At 38.9% G+C, this 20097-nt stretch overlaps 1 protein-coding gene across 1 annotated transcript in view; it reads left to right on the top strand.

Moving 5' to 3' along the window:
• LOC110065443 (uncharacterized) overlaps nt 1-20097 on the top strand; it is a 425702-nt gene that overhangs the window by 36791 nt on the left and 368814 nt on the right. Inside the window, exons 4-5 of the mRNA XM_089279275.1 lie at nt 10738-10817; nt 10938-10962. Of these exons, the coding sequence (XP_089135401.1) occupies nt 10738-10817; nt 10938-10962 (105 nt within the window). The remainder of the gene's footprint in view (nt 1-10737; nt 10818-10937; nt 10963-20097) is intronic.

Raw genomic sequence — 20097 nt, 5'->3', positions numbered from 1 at the left:
ACTTGTTTGGTGCTCGAGTCATCCCGGCTCAGGCGATATAACAACGGGCTCGCGCATTTCTAATTGGTGTCTCTCCCTTCCCTTTTGTAAGTAGTATATAGGGGATTAACCAAATACTATTTCAAAGAGGGAGCCGAATTTCAAAGTTTCGCAGCCCCCAGGTTCAACCGGCCCGAGCTTGTGAGGGCTGGTCTTGATGGTGGGGGCTGCGATAAGGTGAAATAAGGCTCCCTCTGCAAAATGGTATTTGGTTAATCCCCTATATACTACTTTAATCTCCCATAACATCGCAATTTCTTGACTTTATCCACTAAATGGTTTCTGAATAAATAATTTTTTATTGCATCAGAATGGTGATTTGTGACTGAACGAGGAAAAAAAAAACGGAGCTGAAATTTAAACCCAGGCCTCACTGCCTGGGTAATTATTTTTCACCAATTTCATGACAAGATTGAAGTCATCAGGGAGATTAGATTGGAATGAAAACTCCATGTTTAGGTGCCCACTTGGGCTTCTTGAACAAAACTTTAGTCACCTGCACTCGTAACTTAGGCACCTCAGGCAACTGGGCGCGCATTAGACAGCAGCCTTGAACTTAACCATAGTTAGTTAAGCCTGGCGCACACTTGTGACATAACAACATAATGACAAGCATAATGACATAAGGAGGATGTTATTTTGTTATGTTGGCAGTGTGACCATCCTGATATAAGGACATAATAGCAACATAATGCCATGAGCACACACGTAATGATATAAGAAGAAAAATGTCCTTTTCCTCACGTCGCTATGTCTCTGTCATTATGATACCATTTTTGTGTTAAAACAAGTGTGAACATCATCTTCATAACAACAAGAAATTACAAATCAAAGAAAGCAACACAAGAATGGTCAAACCCAGGTTGCCATGAGCACTGAGTTTTAAATGTCAGCAACTGTCAAGTGTGATGAGGAATGTTAATTCTGATTTCCTGAAATAATATTCTTGATTACCCAAATAAAGCCCTCCAAGGAGGTTGTGGTACTGGCCATGTCTTCTCTTATCCTCTTGTCATAAGATCAGGTTCATCCACTCTTTTCCTGCAACATTTTTCCTTTTGTTTTTGTTTTTTTTATGATGCCATAACATTGAAGAAAAGAAACAAAATTATCTGAAATGCAGCAAGTGTTTCTTCCTCCATTTTTAAAGTTTTTATTAGGATGTTCACATTACCGACATGATTGGAGTGAGAGCGGTTTTCATTTGAGTGTTGAAAAGTAATTGGTTTTGTGTCACTGTGTTACACGATTGGCTTAAAAAAATGTGCTTCACTTTTTCATCCAATAAGGAGTAAAACCAAAACCCATCGCAACTCATTTGAACACATTTTTCCATGCTTCACGTCAGCTACCTGTAATTACCTGTTATTGTCGGTGTCCTTTGTGATTAGCTAGAGTGATTACTTTGGTTTTGTATCTATAACACTCAATCGAAAACTGTTCATTAGTGTGAACCAGGCTCAATGGGATGGAATAATGCAGACGTAACTAATCTATGACAGTAATGATTAATCAGTCGGTAATCAATGAGTAATCAGCTGGTTATTACTCATTGAGTATTACCAAATATACTCGATGAGTAATTGATGAGCAATTGTTGTTCCACAAAAGTTTTAGCCAGTGATGTCTTAATTAGTCATCAGGGGTCTTCGAATGGCATAAAATTCATAAAATCCACAACAAGAAGTGTAAAGTGTAAAGTCTTTCACATGGGATACTTTGGTTGATGTACTAGTGCCCTCAACATTGAATGGTAGAATTAAATCCAAACAGAAAATGCTAACATTCCGTTTTGTAGTTGTATTTTCATCAACTAAAAGATTATAGAATGTGGTTTGCATTCGAATTTGTATGCATGTGGTAGTAAGAGCATAAACATTGTCAACATTGTTTCTGTTGCGTCAAAGTGAAGAGGCCAAAACTCGACAAGGCATCATTACTGTCCTTGCGAACATTTAGAAATCATTAAGTCTATGTACCAGAAGAGGTCTCAAGTGGTCTAAAATAATTGCACTTGAGGTGTTTGCAAGAGAGAAAAAAAGAGGTAGAATTCCAGTCAAACATCACCTTAAAGAGAAAAAGCCTGTTTTAATATGAAATTTCTCGTGGATGTCTCTGTTTTGTACTCAGTCAAGGGTATGGGGGAAGTGGAACTATTTTAAATTAAAGGAATCACTGTGCTTTGGCCAAAGTTGTAGTCCAGGTATATTTCTTTGGAACCAGGGTGGATATATTTGATATCCTATCAGCAACATGGGCCATATAAGGATAAACCACTAAACAAAACTATAGAACAAAACCTGATTTAGACTAGGACAACTTTTGCAAAAGTTGACTTCTGTTGGCAAATTTGAGGAAAAGTTGGGAAACACACTTTTCTAGATGAAAATTATGCGCTAAACACGAAACTCTTGTTTACCAAGTTTGGTTCTGCCATTTTAGGGGTGGCGAATGGTCCTTCAAAAACTGTGGGTCATAAAATTTTAGTAGAATTTCATGGGTCGTGCAGTCTTGTTTTTTAGCGGTTATGTGCGTCTCAGTCCAGTTTTCACAAGGCTAAGGGTCTCGAAGTCCCAATTCGTTCCTTTACCTATTTTTATACATTATGTCTTGTCTTTATATGATATAGAATTTTAATGAAGCAACTTACAAATTTTCTGAGAAAAAGTTAATCCTAACTTCTCTTAATTGTCTTAATTCCACAAAAAGGTACAAATCCTACCACAACGTCTGATTTGGTGCCAGAAAAACAGGTGTATTTCTCTAGGATATCATAACGTAGTGTGTTATAATCGAATTTCCAGTTCCAGTCAGTTCCAAGAAGCTGGCTTGAGGCTGTACAAGCTCATTCTAGCTCTGAACTAAATCTGGGGCTCGAATTTTAAGAGTATGTTTATCAAGGACTCTGTCTCTATTACACGGTAATCACATGATTTTCTGTTCACATGACTCTTGAAAATGAGGCTAGAAGCTATTTGCTGATTAAGTTAAGTAAGAAGTAGAAGGAGATTCACATAAGTTTTCAAAGCAAGAAAAAAACGGTTGCAACCTACAATTTCTTTCATTCTTTACAAATACAGTAGCACATGGATGAGTTGGAAGGCATCTTAAAATCCATGAAAGATTTTGCTTAAGGAAGTTAGTTTTGAACCTCGTCTGAACATCCTAAAAATAATCTGAATGCCATGAAATCCTTCAGATAGCAGACAGATGCAGCATCTCTGATGTCAGAATCTGATGAAACTCTCTGCAGTAGCAACAGAACATTCTTGATATTTGAAATATGTTCTATAGAAGCAGAGACCAAATTTCAGATCAGCTGTTGGAATAGACCTGATTTTAAAAAGATATTAAAAGATGCCAAACAATTTAACAATACTGTACCATTCATTGCCCTTGGTTTTCAACAGTGTCATCATTAGGACATTTTGGCAGCAGGCGTCTTTAGTACTTCTGCATTTGCATGCTCCAGTGCATGGTAGTCCTACATTCTGGTGGCTACACTTCATTGTGTTGCATCCTGATTTGCAGCCACAGTTTACCATCTCATCACAGCTTTCAGGTACAAAGGTAAGAGACATCGACTTGGGTATGAGCTTGTCATTCAGTCTTGACCAGCCCATAGTCTCTGGAAGTGGAAGGGTAGGGTTTGTCAGATGGGCTTGCTTCCATATAATTGCTTGGAAGTGAGCCCTTCTGATATGCAGTCGTGCTGCATCACTCATCGGGGGAAGAGCTTCTGGTGACCGGCATCTAGAAAATAACGTTGTGCATGCTTCATTGCAGCTCTCAGCATCAGCAACATTATATACCCTGCAGATGAACTTCTCAGCAGACGTCATTGTCACCATATCCTAGGTTTCTCAGCAGCATGTGGTGTTCTGTGAACTTCTTCCACGATGTTTTCTTGCTGTGGCCAGCAAAGTAGGAGACCATATCGCACCCTGTTATTGCATGAAAGTAGAGAATGGTTTCTACTTCAGGAATTGTTTTGTTCAGACGTTCACGAATCGTGTGGATTAGCAGATACTTGGGGTTCTTTCATGTCCCAGCACTCATCCACAACTGCCCATTTTGCCCAGGTGTGAAACTAAGAAAACATCCGTGTCTTGACACGAGACTGCAAGGAATTCTGCATCTGAGTGAGCACAGTGTAGAATCATTTGAGTGTCCTCCTCTTCATGGAAACCTTTAAGTGCTCTGATGTCAATGTTCGAGCTGGAACACTTGACTGCATCTTCCTCTTCGAATCCACCACCAACAGTGATGATCTTATCCACTGGGGCTCCTGCAAGAAGTTTATCTGATAAGAAACGTGCTAGATCTGCCTTGTTTTCATTGAGGGCCACGAAGTTGGACCAGGACTTGGGTAGCGGTACTGAGCCATCTTCAATAATTCTTTGAATTGGTGCATGGCCTCAAGAATGCTTCTTTCTAGTCGCACACTTGATCGACGTTGCCCTGTATCTGTCAAATGTCACGTCTGTTCAGTGAAAGTCTTTTCCAGAGACAAAAACAGCTTTCACAAATTATTTATCAATGAGATCGTTGAATGTGTTGCAATCTGAAGGTCTTCCTAGTGCCATTACCAGTGCTTGATCATCTACTACTAGCGTCAATCTCCCTGCGATTGATGTGACCCGAGGATGTTCTGTACCATTACTGAAAACTTCCATCATGACCGATTTATGTCCAGTGTGCAGCTGACTACCAGCATCAAAGATGGCAAGGAGAACTGCCATTAGTTCATGGCTGAGGATTTGAAGCAAATCTACTCTTTTACTGTCATCATATGCTGTAATGATGCACTGAAGGGTGTTTCTGTCAGCTTTGATGGCCGCACACTTTTCAAAATTGTTCTTTTTGACTTCATAAAGGGTTGAAAATGTGGGAGCCTATTTTTAGGGAGAGGGTCCCAGAACTTCTGATGATGCCCATCTTCTCTTGGCGCCCTAAGTCTTTCCTTCACAAAGGTGATCAGCTCCTCCTGGCCAAGACTGTTTGCGTTAAGTAGGGACTCTTCTATCCGTGTCGTTGCCATGTCTTTGGTCACCACGTTCTGCAACCTTTCAGGGATCGTTGCCTGATTGTTGATGTTGAAAACATTCGCTTGACGGAGCAAAACGATAACTTTCTTCTCATCAGAATTATCTCGCAGTTTCCTTGATGAGTTGGACTCGTTGCATGCAATCTGATCATCGTTGGCAACATGGAACATCTTCTTTGTTAATACAGCAATATGTGCTAGGAGGTTCTATGACAGTGTCCATTTACACAGTGCTGCTGTTGTCCTGGTTATGCCAACTATCCCACCACCCCTCTTTCTGGTACCATTGAGCCACTCCTGATCTTGATCCGGATCTAGCCAATTAAATTGTTGAGAAGAGCCTTTCACAACCCAGTTGCCCTTGTCAAACTTGGTTTGTACCTCTACTGGAAGCTGTTTCATTTGCGCAAGGTACGCAGCACCCTATTGAGCGTAATTGGTGTGATCATAACGATGGAAAAATGGCAGCATTTTTTGAAAGGCATACAGATGTAGGTCCCACATTCCCTCTCTCTGAGCTCTGACAAAGAGCAGAAGGATGCAGACCATGTACTGCCACCTGTAATCCTCCTTTGTTTGACTGAATGGACTTCTCGAGACTTTGTTTCAGTTCGTTGTCCTTCTCTTCCAAATAGACCAAAAGTTGTGGCAGAAGCTGTTGTCACATCACCTGAAGAGTGATCTTGTGAACTCAAGGACCTTTGTTGTAGTCTTAACCTGCAAGTGTGCACTCCACAGTTCATGGACCTAAGAAACCGCTCTCAATCCAGATGTTTGGTAGCCCAGAGTCTTGAAATCTTGAATCTTGAGTCTTGAATCAAGAAATTTTCTTTATCTACTTATCTTACCCTTATCAGTATAGCAGTTCTTGTGCCAGTGCAGTTCCTCAGCTTTCTTTCTCTCAACTGCACTCAATATCCTGTCGATTGTTTCCGTGTTGATGGTGTCTCTTAATTTTCGTCGCTCTTCAGATGATTCCTTCAATGAATGCAAGCCCTGCTCTGTTGCACTGAACAGGACATCTTTTTTTGACTCCTGGCATATAATGCACTCACCAAACGAAACAGGAGGGGCAGATCGCTTTAAACTCGCCGTTTTTCCATTATTTTAATCATGCAATCTCTCAACACAACCTGCCATGGAGCTCTCCGAGTTACCAGCTCGATTTAGCAGCCAAGCAAGTTTACTGGGACTGGGACTGCAGCACAGGATAAAAAGCTTTACCAATTGAAACTTGTGAATGAAGTTAGATTTCCTTGAATGGAAATGTCTTTTATTCTCAACCAGAACTTAGTAAGGTTTCTCTTTTTTAAGTCCAAGTACCTTAATTTTCATTTTTAATTCAAATTTGATTCATTTGCAAAACCAATATTCTAACACTCATCGCTGAATTATGTTTTCGATCAGAGTCAAAGCTCAAAGCATGGGTTTGTCTGTGTGTTTAAAATTGCCACTTTCATTTTATTGCGTAGTATTAGCCTTTAGATTCTTCAACCATTAAATCACAACCCTAGAGGGCCAAGAAACAAAGTTCATTTGTTAAAAGCTTTACTATATAATAATAAGAAAAACATGTCTATTTCTTGAAGTGGACATATCCTTGCAGTTGCAGTGTGCATAAATGACCTCTGGAGACGAAATGGTTTCGATATAACGTGTAATTAAAGCATCCACCATCAATTTGTGCTTTTTTACCAGTGAAATATTTATAGTAAGCTGATTTAAAAAAATATTTGGATTCAAAACTAACTTCGAAAAATGGAAAACAGTTTTGCCTCGGTTTCATGCTGCGATTTCACAGTTAAGGTTACAGTATACCTTCAGGGATGTCTCACGTGCAAGCAATGTAGCACGTGCAGTTTAAGCTGTAGATACCTAAACCCCTCTATCAAATTAAAGCTTATAGAGCTGGCTATCAAACTATACCAAGAATTCTGGAATAAAATGAATTGTGGAATTTTTCACGACCACTAAATGCGAGCACCCTTTCACCTTTTGAAAGCTACAAGTCAAAGCGAATTTCGTTTTTCGCCAATTCAATTTTTTCCTCGGTTTCAGGGCCCACAGTGCTTAAAAAACGTGTCTCTGTTTTGGCTATTCAATTGCAGTAAAAGGTTACAGAACATTTTTGAAATAGGATTAAAAAAATGTGGAGTGATTGCACAAGAGTCACTCTCGAAGTAAAAGTATTTCGAAATTAACAATTCCCAGACAGTCTTTTGTAGTTCATATGTTAAACTAGCTACTGTCCAAATTTGAGGGCAATTGAACAAATTCCCTTTGAGTTATAACTCTTTAAAGTGTCTGTTTCAAGTGAAAAAACTTATTCGATAAAACAGCGCTAAGAAAAATCTTCTGCTTTGCAAACAAACTCCACCCACAAACGCCTTCAACTGGGTTCTCAGATAACTGAGCCAATCAATGCAGGGAATTGCAAAAGTTTACTACCATTAACCTCCTGGTGAAATTTACGTGCGGATGGCTAAAAAACCCTTGAATTGTGTTTTGCAATGCGCTCAAGGCACTGAAGATGCAGAGATAATTTTTCTGTAGCTCGGTTTTTCTTGAAGCTGGTCTGGCAAAATGGGGAAGACTAAAAAGGATACGAGCGCTAGAGTTGCTGAGCGGAGAAAACAGACAAAAGAAAGCGCGGGGAGCAACTGTGTGTGGTCAACTGTGCATGGATGATTCGTCAATATCAGACTCGTCAGAAGAGTCTCTGTCAACATCCCTGTTATTGCTGTCAAGTTCGAAATTTTTACAGAACCTTTCTTTTCTCTTACCACAAATATTTTGCCCGCCTTATACGATAGCTATAGCTTCATCCACGTGGCGAACTTTCGCTTCTTCACTCATTGATGTATTTTCATTCGTTCTTTGGTGTTTTTGCTTTTTCAAACTGGTCCATGTTTTAAACATGGTCTATGTTTACTTATAACTTAATAGAGTTACACCAAATACCAAAAATGCTGGATAGTCAGAAAACCAATGCTGATCAACTGATTAGTTAATTTGTGACATCCAGGTAATTCCCACAAAAATCATCTTGGTTGATTGCGTACGCACCATAGGGCTGTCAATCAAGAGGTAAACTTTTACTTCTGGTGAAAACATAAAACCGCCATTTCTCCACCAATGTTTAGCCTTTTTCAAAAATTTTTTTCAGAAATTAGAGATTATTCTTCAACCACTACTTTGACCCAAAAATCCAAATTTGAAGAAAGTTGCAGACCCGAAGGTATACTGTAACCTTAAAAACTCAAAATCAGGCCTGGTAAACAATTTTTTTGTGTTCAGCGAATAATTTTCAACTTAGAAAGTGTGTTTACCACCTTTCCTTGAGTTTGCCGACAGAATTTTAAAATAGCAGGCTTTCTTGGAATTTGTCCCAGTCTAGTTTATTACAACGTGAACTCAACAATGGCAACTAATACGTAAAGCAATTGTGTAAAGATTCAGGTTTGTATTAACATCATAACCATATATGTGAAAAATAGTCTTTAAGAGGGACTAAGAAAACCGAGATATGCCTTCGTTTTATGTCCAAAGGTGGGTGTCTAGCCACCCAAACCACCCCTGACAAATGAATTCTAAAAGAACAAATGACTGTAGAAGTTCAAACCAGAAGGGATAATACTTGGCTGTTTCGGTTTTATTTTTGCTTGAAGCCAGGATGTCTCCAAATTTTCTCACTTGCCTTTTAAATAACTCTAAAAACCTCAATCTTCTTCAAATGTATGAAACTTTATCAACTCCCAGCACTTCAATTAAGTGCGCTTAAAACATCATCAACTCCCAGCATCTCAAATGCACTTATTGTAGACCACTTGAGATCTCCTCTGGTATATAGACTTTATACTCATACTGTGAGTACTTTCTAAATGTTCGCAGGGATGACAGTAATGTTGGCTTCTTGGGTTTTGGGCTTTGCGTCAAAATGGTGCTGTGGGAAATGAGTCCTCCCTATACTTAGCCTGTTCCAGGAAGCGTGCGAGTGAGGGAAAAACGAGTGGGAATAAGGCATCTTCGTTCACCTCGGACTATTTGAGAGCCTGGAACTACCATGTACGAAATAAGAGCATGGCAGGGTTTTTGGCCCCGTGACTCAGAGGTCATAGGCAGTTTATTACATTTATGGTTCAATTTATTTAATTTCTGTTCAAATTTATTACATTGTGGTTGGTGGATTTATTACATTTGTGGTTAAAAGTTATTACATTTATGGTCAGTATTACATTTATAGTTAATTCTTATTACACTTATGGTTGGTATTACATTTATAGTTTTTATTACATTTATGGGTGATACAGGGCTCTGCCTTAGCGGTGGGTCTTGTTATGAAAAATATGTACAAGATTTGCAAGTTCAAATTCCCACTCAGCGAATGTTTGCCTGAAAAATCTTAAATTCCTACTCAGTCGGCATTGTAGGAAAGCAATGGTTAGGGCAACTATTGAGCATGCTCTCACTGAAATGGGAGCTTTTGAAGCAAATTTATGGCTAAAATGATGTTTCTTCCACGAGATGTGATTTCAACTTCACATACACCCACTTGAAACAAACACAGACCACATGGTCCTGTGAGATAAGGTCAATTTGCATACAGTGTATGTGACTACGAAGAAGAAGAACAAAAAGAAAGAAGCTCAACCAAAACTTTGACACAGTCTGCCTCAGGCATCCTGCATTATGAAATTAATGGAACAAGTTTTGTTGATTTCAAACTGTATTCTGTTTAATTAATCTCAACAATGTTATTTCCTGCTGATGATCTGCTGGATTCTTTGCTGCAGCCTCTGTATCTTATGTTGTTGAATCAAACTTTTACTGTTCTTGAATCAAGTTTATTCAGTTTCACAAATTCTTCTATTACACCTGGTGATGAGTATCTTGATTTCTTGAACAATACTTCAAGCACCAATATCTGGAGATTGGAGAATTTTATCTGGATGATAATTACAGAGGCAGCCAATGACTAATCAGTGGATAATCAATGGCATCAATGAGCAATCAATGGATCAATGAGTAATTGGTGCTCCGCAAAATGTTTTGTATTCGATTAATCAGCTGATGTCATTGATTCGTTGTCTGGAATAATCAGTATCAAGATGAAATGATTAGTAACATGATGGAACAATAAGTAACAAAATTATATGATCAGTATCAAGACAAGAATTCAGTTAGATCAGTAGGAGTGTTCTGTTTTTAAAGTAGAGGATGTTGTCACTGAAACATTGATAGAAAAGTAGTTTGTAAAGCAGAGAAAACGTACTATGACTAAAATGTGGAAACAGAGGAACACAGTTTAATATACAACAGATGAAGCAATGAGTTTAGCTTTTGGTTATAGAAGAATACAGTTCATAGAGCAGATAAAGAAACGACTAAACATAGAACCATGGAGGGGTATAATTATTGCATAATTCACACACAGTTCTAACTAAATTGTAGAGCTTTAGAGGGGTACAGTTCATGATTCTTTGGATAATAGTTGAGCAATAGAAGAGTTCAACAACTCCTGATTAGTGGAAAAGTTAGATGCATACTATAGTAAATAATAAGTATTTAACAAAGTGCATATTAAATGCTTTTCACTACAGATTCAAGTGACTTTCAGCTTGCTATTTTTTCTATTTTCTACTTCCCAACAGTTTTTAATACACTAGTTGATCATGACGTTTACAAGACAGATGCAGTGGAGTCGTTGCTTTCATTGCTTCTGTTTTTAAGGGTAAGTAAACAATAAGATTGCACATAATTTTATTAGAATACCTCAGACACACACTTTATGTTTAAGTAAACAGAAAGCTGAAGTTGAGTCTTATTATATCTTATGTTGATATATCCACAGACTATATGTGAAAAGTCTTGGTCAGGTAAGTTAATTTGATTTCTTTTATTTACAGTGAAACATTGTATTATATTGAACAAAGGTATTAGTGTTGAGTGTGTTAGAAGGCAATTGAAATATTTAGCTATTTATCAATGTAGAGTTGAAGTTGACTTTTCGAATGTGAGCCTTGCACTGACAGGGCACAAAACTGCCCCTAATACACCAAATCAGGCTATTACCGGAAGTCTCATAAGAGTGAATGTGTATAAAAATTGACATAAATCGCCTATCAATGGTACAAGTCGAAAAATTGATTTCGCTTGTACTTTGTTCGTAGATAGGTCCTAGTAAGAATAGAAACGGACCATAGTTAGTTTCTGCTAATACAGCCTTCTTTGGTAGAAATATGCCAAAAACGATTTCGCCCTGATTGGGCTCAAAATCTACTTCCGGTTTTGCTGAATTTTCCGAATATTTGATTGCTTCGCGCTCCCCAGAACATCTACTTGAGAATCTTTCAATGGATTTTATATTCAGTTCAGGTCTTTGTGGTATGACTGAGTGAAAAATAAAATAAATCAAAGTCAGTTTTGAACCTGAAAAGAGATCAAACTGACATGCAAAATTTTACAATGTGTTGCAAGGGAATTATTGCAAAAAACATTGCCATATTTTTCTATGGGCTATAACTTGAAATACCATAAAAACACTTTCTACGGATTAAATATACACCCACCTGTTAGGATATCAAAAAATATCTCTGGGCAAATGGTTTCAAGTCGCCCGCCTTGGCCTGTGTTTCTCATAGATTTTGCCCAAAATCCGCTGTTAGAATGTAAACAATTGTGTGACACGGTAACCACTCTTGATTAAATATTCGTTTCCAACAATCGGATGAAAGCAATTTTTGAAATGTTGTGTGGATAAAATAATGGAAAATGTTTTTTTGTTTAAGTTAGGATATATATAGTTTTTCATTTGCATTGCAACACCCACTACATCCCCGGTAAAGAACGTGACTACAGTGCTCCGGGAAACGATTTTAACACTTGTTTATTTTATTAATTTCACTGATAACTTACAATTCAGTGGCAGTTTTAGAGATACACTTAACCAATCCTCTATGGTTTATGGCAATTGAATCATTGACTGACAAATAAAGTCAAGTGGAAATACCATAAATTCTATAAACTACTGACTGTGTGACGGCATCTCAGCTCTTCTAGCTGTGTAGAAAATTTGTACCTACACAATATGCTCAAACTCAGCTAGAAAATCTGGAATTTCTTGAATTGAATTAGCCGAGGAAGAAATTGCGTTTAAGTTTCAATCATACTGGGAAAAATCCATCTTTTCTACTTTGGTTGTTTGATCAATGAAATGAAATTTGCAGATCATAACACTGGTAGACAAATAAACATTACAGTGGTAAATCTAGGACTAGGTTTACACTAAAGGAGTTCTTCCAGATTCGTAAAAGTTTCCAGATTCATCAATTTTAGAGTATTTGGATTAGTAGGGGTTTACAGTGAAAGGATATTCGGATTCTTAACCGTTTACACACGACGATAACTCCAGGAACATTCATGATGGAATGGTTAACAAGCAGTTTGTTACCTGAACAACGAGAAACAAAATGCCTCCAAAAATAAGGCTAGGGTTAGGTTGAGACAGTCTGAAGTTTTCTTTCAACTTGCTGACCATGGTACTGTTGTCCATCATGTCAGGTCCAGGCATTTATTCTGGTCTTTACTTAACATCTAGAACCGTCAAGGTTTTCGATCATGCCATCGTCGTCATCTGCGCAATATTGAGGACGTCAATATTGTTTGCGTCGATAAATTGGGTTTCTGAGCAATATAGCATTACCCATTGTAAAAGTGATTACCTACACCTGAAACAGCCCGAGGTAATCAGCCAGTGACTGCCATCAAATGGCCATCAATGTGCCTACGACTCGACTACAACTGGATCATGTAATCCACCATTTTTGTTCCACCGCAAACTCAAAAGATCACAGGCGGAAAAATATCCGGATTCGAGAGAAAATTGTTTACAGGACAAAACTCTCCGGATTCAAAAGTTTTCGGATTCAAAGTTCCCACTTTAAATTCCCGATTCAAAATCCCTGGAGACACGACCAAACCTGGGAGTTTTTATTTCGGATTCATCCATTTTTGTGTAAATGGCAAAATCAATCCGGCACTAAAATGTTTCGGATTCATTATGAATCCCGAACAATTTCCTCTAGTGTAAACCTACAATCCTGGCCATAAGTTGTTAGGACACCTCCCCTTTTCACGCACTAAAACCCACGAGTTCAACTTTGTCCTTGACGTTTTAGAACAAAACATGAACAGAAGCCAGTATAATTGACCCCCCTCCCCTTAGCAATGTTCCAAGAAAATGAAGCTATTCTGAAGACTAGATCAGATGTGGGAAAAAAAAGGAAAAAGGGACAATAGAAATAGGTTAGACAGTTGTGTTGGAACCGAATGTGATTGCTGAAAAATCGTTATTATTGGAATAAGCAGTGAATATCTATCTTATCGTCTCTTTAGTGCGAGAATACTGTTCTAGGAGGTGAACAATTCTTGACTCTCTTATTTATGATTTAAACTTTTAGGATTTGTTCAGTTTACTTTTTCTGACTTTTTAGAAGGAGAAAAGGCGCTAAATGTACTGGTACAAATAAAAAGGTTTAACCAAAAATCGATCCGTCAAAATCAACAAATACAAATTTAATCACTGCTGCGTTCCTTCAGATCACATAAGGCTACAAACCAACAATATCAACTTGTCATTATGCTTAACAAATGAACTTGGAACGATTCTCTTTCCAGAACTCGTTCTTGTAATTAAAATGGTCAAAGAAAGAACAACAGCTTAAAAGGACATGGCAGAAACACCTGAACTCCAAGTAAATTGCTTTTAGTTGGCGTTTTTAATTAACGAAATTTCCAAAGCGATGCCTTTCAAAACATTAAAGTTAAAAGTGGTCCATTATGTTTTCCTCTTTTTTCACCCAAATGTTCTAAGATAGCCATCTGTGGTTTGTTGGAAACAAATTATGCAGGGTGACCGCCCGCGTCACTTAATTGTTAACATTCCCACGGCAGTTCAGGGAAAAATTTATGAGAAGCATAGGCCAAGGCGGGTGACTTAAAACCATTTGCCCAGAGATTTTTTTGTGCGACGTGCAAAGCAATCAAATTTTCAGAAAATTTAGCATAACAGGAAGTAGATTTTGATCTCAATCGGGGTGGAATCGTTTTTCGCAAATTTCTCCCAAAAAAAGCTGCGTTAGCAAAAACTAACTCTGGTCTGTTTGTTTACTAGCTAGGGCCAATCTGTGAACAAAAAATGAGCAAAATTGATTTTTCGACTTGAGCCGTTGTTTGGTCCTTAGTTATGAGCACTGGCTCATGAAAGCGTAGGGGCCAAGGATGTGGTGTGATTCAAAACTTGTAGCGAGACATGGTGGACCTAAAAAACCCCATTCAACTAGTTATAAGTGCTGTGCTTCTGCGCTATGCAGCCATTGTTCTGATAATCGCAAGGATTTCATTTTTCATGCTTTTCTCTCAGACCAAATTCTGAGGAAAACATGGCTGGTTAGGATGAAACTTGGTGACCAAAATATTGCTTCAATTAACACATCATGTTTCTGTTGTTCCAAACCTTTTTATTTCAAAGAAATATAAAAATCATTAACTGGCAAAAGGTATGATATTGGCAAGAATTGATGTTGTTCCTCTAGTGGTCCCTTAGACAACGGATCTAGATCAAAGTGCTCTGTGAGCAAAACCTGTGATTACAAAAGGTGAATGAAATTATGTCAGGAGCTCCTGATTATCGGCTCTTGATTATGTACATAATTTTGTTTTTGAGTTCTATGTTTTGAGTGTGAGTGATGTAGTAGTTGTTTACCAAAGTACCAAAGTGACATTTTTTGAATAAGAATGTGTGACAATTGAACATGTCATTGCATGGACATAAGGCCATAGTACTTGATTCGGTAGGTGGGGTAACCCACCAAGCGGTGGTCAAAAACAGTCCCATCAGTTCCACCATCCTGGAGTGAACTTTCTCCAGGGGACATAGTGCATCAGTTAATTCCAGCACTGGCCATCCCAGCCCTTCAAGGCAATAGCTGGGCATCTGCTTACATCTTCATTCTGGAGGTGGGCCATTTGAAACTTTATTGTCAACCAGGAGGGAGCATGTGGGTTTGGATTTGTGGATTTGATGTTCTCCAAGAGAGGATGATCATCCTCACTTCTGTTTTCATTTTATTCATCTCCTCTTGATCACATATAGATCAACAACGTGACATGCTGTTGGCGATCGCATTAAGATTTTAGCCATTTATAAGCCAATGTAAGAGAATGTTTTGAAAATTGCTCTTAATGCTACAGTACTGTGCAAAAGTAATTAGAGTGAAATTCATTGAATTATGTTATTTGTTCCCGTGAATTTTTATCCAAATTTTGAGAACTAATGCATCCTGGTTGTTTAAAGTGTCAAGCTAGGTAATGCTGTTTACCTTCAACAATGTCTTCTCATTTAAGTGGGTTTTGAAATCAATGTTAATTTGAAATGGTTTTGTGGAATATCAGAACCGAAAAAACTATGATCATTGCTGGCAATAGATTATGACCATGCTATTGCGTGACAATGTTGTAATTAAATTTGATCTTGTTATACAATGAGTAAGGGTGTTTTTAGCTGGTCACACTGTTGCTATGGTAACTTATTGTGCCACAAAAATGATAACGTGTTCACCAATGATTGGGCAGTTTTTTGATAATATGATAATAGCATCAAGAGTAGTTATAACGACCCATTAAAGTCTAAGTGCTAGAAACTGTTTTGAGCCACCTTAAAGGGCCTTAGTCAGCCACACCTTTGTTTTTATTTACATGCAAGAATTTGATTGTTATAAATGTATTTTATATGGAGCTTGTGAAAATGAAGGGGATCACTGTGAAACTATTAAAGATAATTAAACATAATTTCAGGAATGCAACTTACAGCAAAGCAATAAGATTATTCTTCATCATACCATATCAATAATTTTGATGGTATCAAAAATGGTGGAGGCTGACTAGGGTCCTTTAAGCTTACCTATTTCACAACATTAGTAGCGTTCAAGTTCCAGTATCAAATGGCGTCCGTTGAGAATGAATGATCTACTGAAATGTTATTTTTACAACTCACATCCAAGAATCACTATGTTGATCAATCTAATGGATTCGCTGGCAAAAAGGTCATCATTTTAGCCTCAAATTTTATGCCAAATGTATGTTGGCCCAGAAGGCTCACAGTTCGGTTCTGATTTTTCACATTTAGTCCATGAGCCAAGTGGCTAAAAATGGCAGATCGGTACCACCTGAGGTGGCAAAGGCTATCATATATCAAATTAAAGCTTATCATGAGTACAATTCAAAAATATATGATAGCAAGTCTGTACTGGTAGCTTAAGGCTGTCACATGACCTTCAATTTAACGCACGTAGCATAATGAGAATCGAGGGCCTATTTTTTGCTCGCTGAGAAATCTCATTTTTTTACCACCGTAGACTTGTTTGTTCTTAATGAAAGTCAAATAAAATTGAAAATCAAGATATACAGCAAGTTTATTTCCCATTAGAGTTTTACATTTGCGAAAACAATGTGGGGTTTTTGCACGTACGAAGCGTGACATATCTACCGTGGTAAAAATCTTCCATTACATATAACTAAAAGGTCTATTTTATGTAGAGAGATAAAAATTATAAAAAACTTCCTGACAATATGTACTAAGTAGCTTTTTACTTTCATTAACTGAATTTTAAGTCTGGAATAATTTCTGGACGATATTGGTTCAAGTTGAGTATCCTGTGGGAAATTGCTCCGTATCGTTTTCACTATTTATCTTTACACTATTTTTTTCGGTAAAAAGGAAAGGTAGGTGAGTTGGTGTCTTGAGAAAAATGATAAAAATAAAGCATATTTTCACACCAAAAGTGTTGGCATTTTTGTTTTAATTATTTCTCCCGTAGTGGTGTGGCCGGGGAGACTGGTACTAGGGTATGGCCAAAAAGACTGGTACTAGGGTAGCCGCCATCTTGTTTCACGTAAGCGGTGTTTACAGTTTGACTAGAAGTGGATTCTATTACATTTCAAAGGAGTTTGACAGTCTAGCAGGCATGTCTGAGGACTCAGAAATTCCAAAGACGTGTGCAAGAAGGGAAATGTATTGCATGATTCATTGTAGTGACAATGACGGAGCGCTCATAAGCCTGAATTCTGTGGAATCATGGAGAACACGGAGATGGGCTGCAGAGTTGAGACATCACGAGGATATTCTTGAATACAGGTAAATTCACCAGATGAAATTCCTGAAGTCTATTATTATAGAAAGTGTAGAAACATTTTCACTATGAATAGAGATCTTGAAAAACTCATTTCTGATGAAAAAAAGGAGAGTAAGAAAGATAAGGAGCTGACTACTGATGGGGATGGCCAGCGAAGGGCATCCACAAGAGGTCAGCTGAGTACCTCGAGGGTTTATGAAAAGATCTGCATGTTTTGTGAAAAGAAAGACAAATACAAAAAGGGTTCAAAGACCAGAGAGAGCTTGACACAAGCTAGACAGCTTAGAACAGATATTTCAGTGAGAAATTTGGCAGAGCTCAAAATGGATTCACGTGTATTAGCTCTTCTTTCCTGTGAACTAACAGCGGCTGAGGCTCATTTCCACCACTCTTGTTATCGACAGGACACGAATGTCAGTAGCACCAGTGCTGAAGTTTCCAAACAAAATGAAAATACAATGAATGAGCCCTATGGTAATGCTGAGGCGGCGGCCTTAGTCAGATAGTTCAGTTATATCAGAAATGATATTCTTGTTAATAAGAGTATCATAGAGCTTTCAAAACTTAACGAGAGACTTAAGGCATTCATGTTAGATAGCAGAATCGAGGAATTAAAGGCATCTACTAGCAAACACCTCAGGCGAAAGTTAGAAAACGAGTTTAAAGACACATCACACATGATTCAAACAGAATCCAACAAGGTAGCGGTTTATCCAGACAACCTTACAAGAGATGAACTTGTCCTGATTTGCTTTAACCTGGAGAAAGAAGTTACTCTGTTGAGGCATTGTCCTAGAGAAGTATGCGTCACAGAGGTTGCTTGCATGGCTACAAAGGTGCGCCAATCAGTCAAAGACCACTTTAGTGACCAGCAAGAATGGCCTCCAAATGTCTCAAGCCTTCAGGGAGGTAACACTGAAGTTCCTGAGGTTGTTGACACGTTCCTGCACCATCTATTTAGTGGCAGTGATTCACCCCTCACGGACAGGACGACATGGCCCAAGCGCTCTGTTGCCCAAGACTTAGTGTTTGCAATAACGAGAGGCCGTTTTAAGGCAGCAAAACACAGTCTTCTCCCGTCAGCAGTGAAATCACTCACTGGGAACATCAAACTAATCCAGCTACTCGATCGCTTGGGGCACGGCATTGCATATTCTCAGCTTGAAGAGCTGAATTTGTCCCTCTGTTTACAGAAGTTATGTATGGCCGAGCAAACCAGCTTTCCCCTGCCAGGTAACATCCTCAAGCACACAGATACAGTCCTTGCATTTGATAATATCGATCGTATTTGCGAGGATGATAATAGCCGAAAGTCGTCAATTGCACATGCAGGAGGTATTACAACATCCCCTTGGCCCACTACCATCTTCCTTGGCAACGAGTAATGGCTTGTGGCACAAAACTAACAAGGCACAGCCTGGCAGGGAGCTGGAGAAACTAGTTCAACCAACATCAGAAATACCAAGCCCTTCTGTATTCGTGATTGATGGCTTTGGTCAAATCGCAGACGCTGCACTGTCACGTGTTTTACAAGAGGGAGGAAACAGCAGACACACAGATGTAGTTTTTCATGTATACAATGAGATAAGTATAAAGTCTGCAGAGCGAGAATAGAGAGAAGAAGGAGAATTGGTGACATACAAGAATCTCACAGCCGGGCAAAAAATAAAACAGTTCAGGAACTTTCTGCGAAATGGCCAAAACAAGAATAGCTTAATTAAGTTTTTTAAAGACTACTGGAGAAAGCCCCCAAGTTGAGAGAAGCTTGCCAACAAAGAGCTCTACACAACATGTGGCACCAAATGCTACAAACTAACGGTGGATGCTGTGCAGGAAGTAATCGAACACTCATCTGGACAAGAAGCCGACACTCGTCTCCTGCTGCACATGAAACATGCTGCAACACTGCATGTGAAGGCAGTTATCATTTCATCCGAGGATACGGATGTGCGCACACTATGCATTTTCGTTCTCTATTTGTCAGAGATGCGTTTTGCAACACCAAGCCAGGTATGTTGACATCAGTAAGATAGCTGGTGTACTTGGACAGGAAGTTTCCAAGGCACTTCTTGGACTTCATGCCTTTACGGGCAGTGATAGTGTGAGCGCTTTCGCGGGCATCGGAAAGGCTAGGCCACTCAAATTGCTCTGCTGCAGCAAGAACGAGTTCCAAGTCATGTTTCAAAACCTGGGGGAACAGTGGTCTATTATAGAGGAACTGTGTGTCCAGCTTGAGTTGTTTGTGTGTGCTATGTACGGGATGAAGAAAGGCAATGAGGATGTCAATCAGTGCCGGTACGCAGTGTTTTGCTGAAAAAAGGTGAGGCTGAATCACATCAACTACCACCTTGTCGCGACTGCATACACCATCACTGCAAGAGAGCCGATTACCAGACTGCAGTCTGGAAGAATGCACTCACCAACAACCAAGTTCAAAATCTGGCTGGCAAGGGACGGGCTCTAGAAAGTGACGAGGGCAGTCAACGGCTGGATATAGTATGGATGAGTGGGTCGCCGGCTCCTAAAGCCGTGATCAAGCTCCTGGCGTGCACATGCAAGAGGGTCTGCAAGAGCAACATGTGCGAGTGTATCCTGAATGGATTGAAGTGTGGTGATCTATGTCGTCTGGCGGACTGTTCAAACCAGCCCGATGAAATGTCATTTCAATCAGAGGAAGATGAGGGTGATATTGACTTATTACCGGATATAGATTAGAGCGTGGTGCTCTCATTACATTGAGAAGGATGTCGTCCCCCTACTTATGAGATCTCTGGTAAGCCTCAAGGAAGCTTAATTGTGAAGTCAAGGTCATACTGGCAT

This window comes from Orbicella faveolata, unplaced genomic scaffold (assembly GCF_042242905.1).
Source record: "Orbicella faveolata isolate gen_17 unplaced genomic scaffold, um_ofav_v1 contig_47, whole genome shotgun sequence".
In the NCBI taxonomy this organism is placed as follows: domain Eukaryota; kingdom Metazoa; phylum Cnidaria; class Anthozoa; order Scleractinia; family Merulinidae; genus Orbicella; species Orbicella faveolata.
This window is presented reverse-complemented; position numbering and strand designations above follow the sequence as displayed.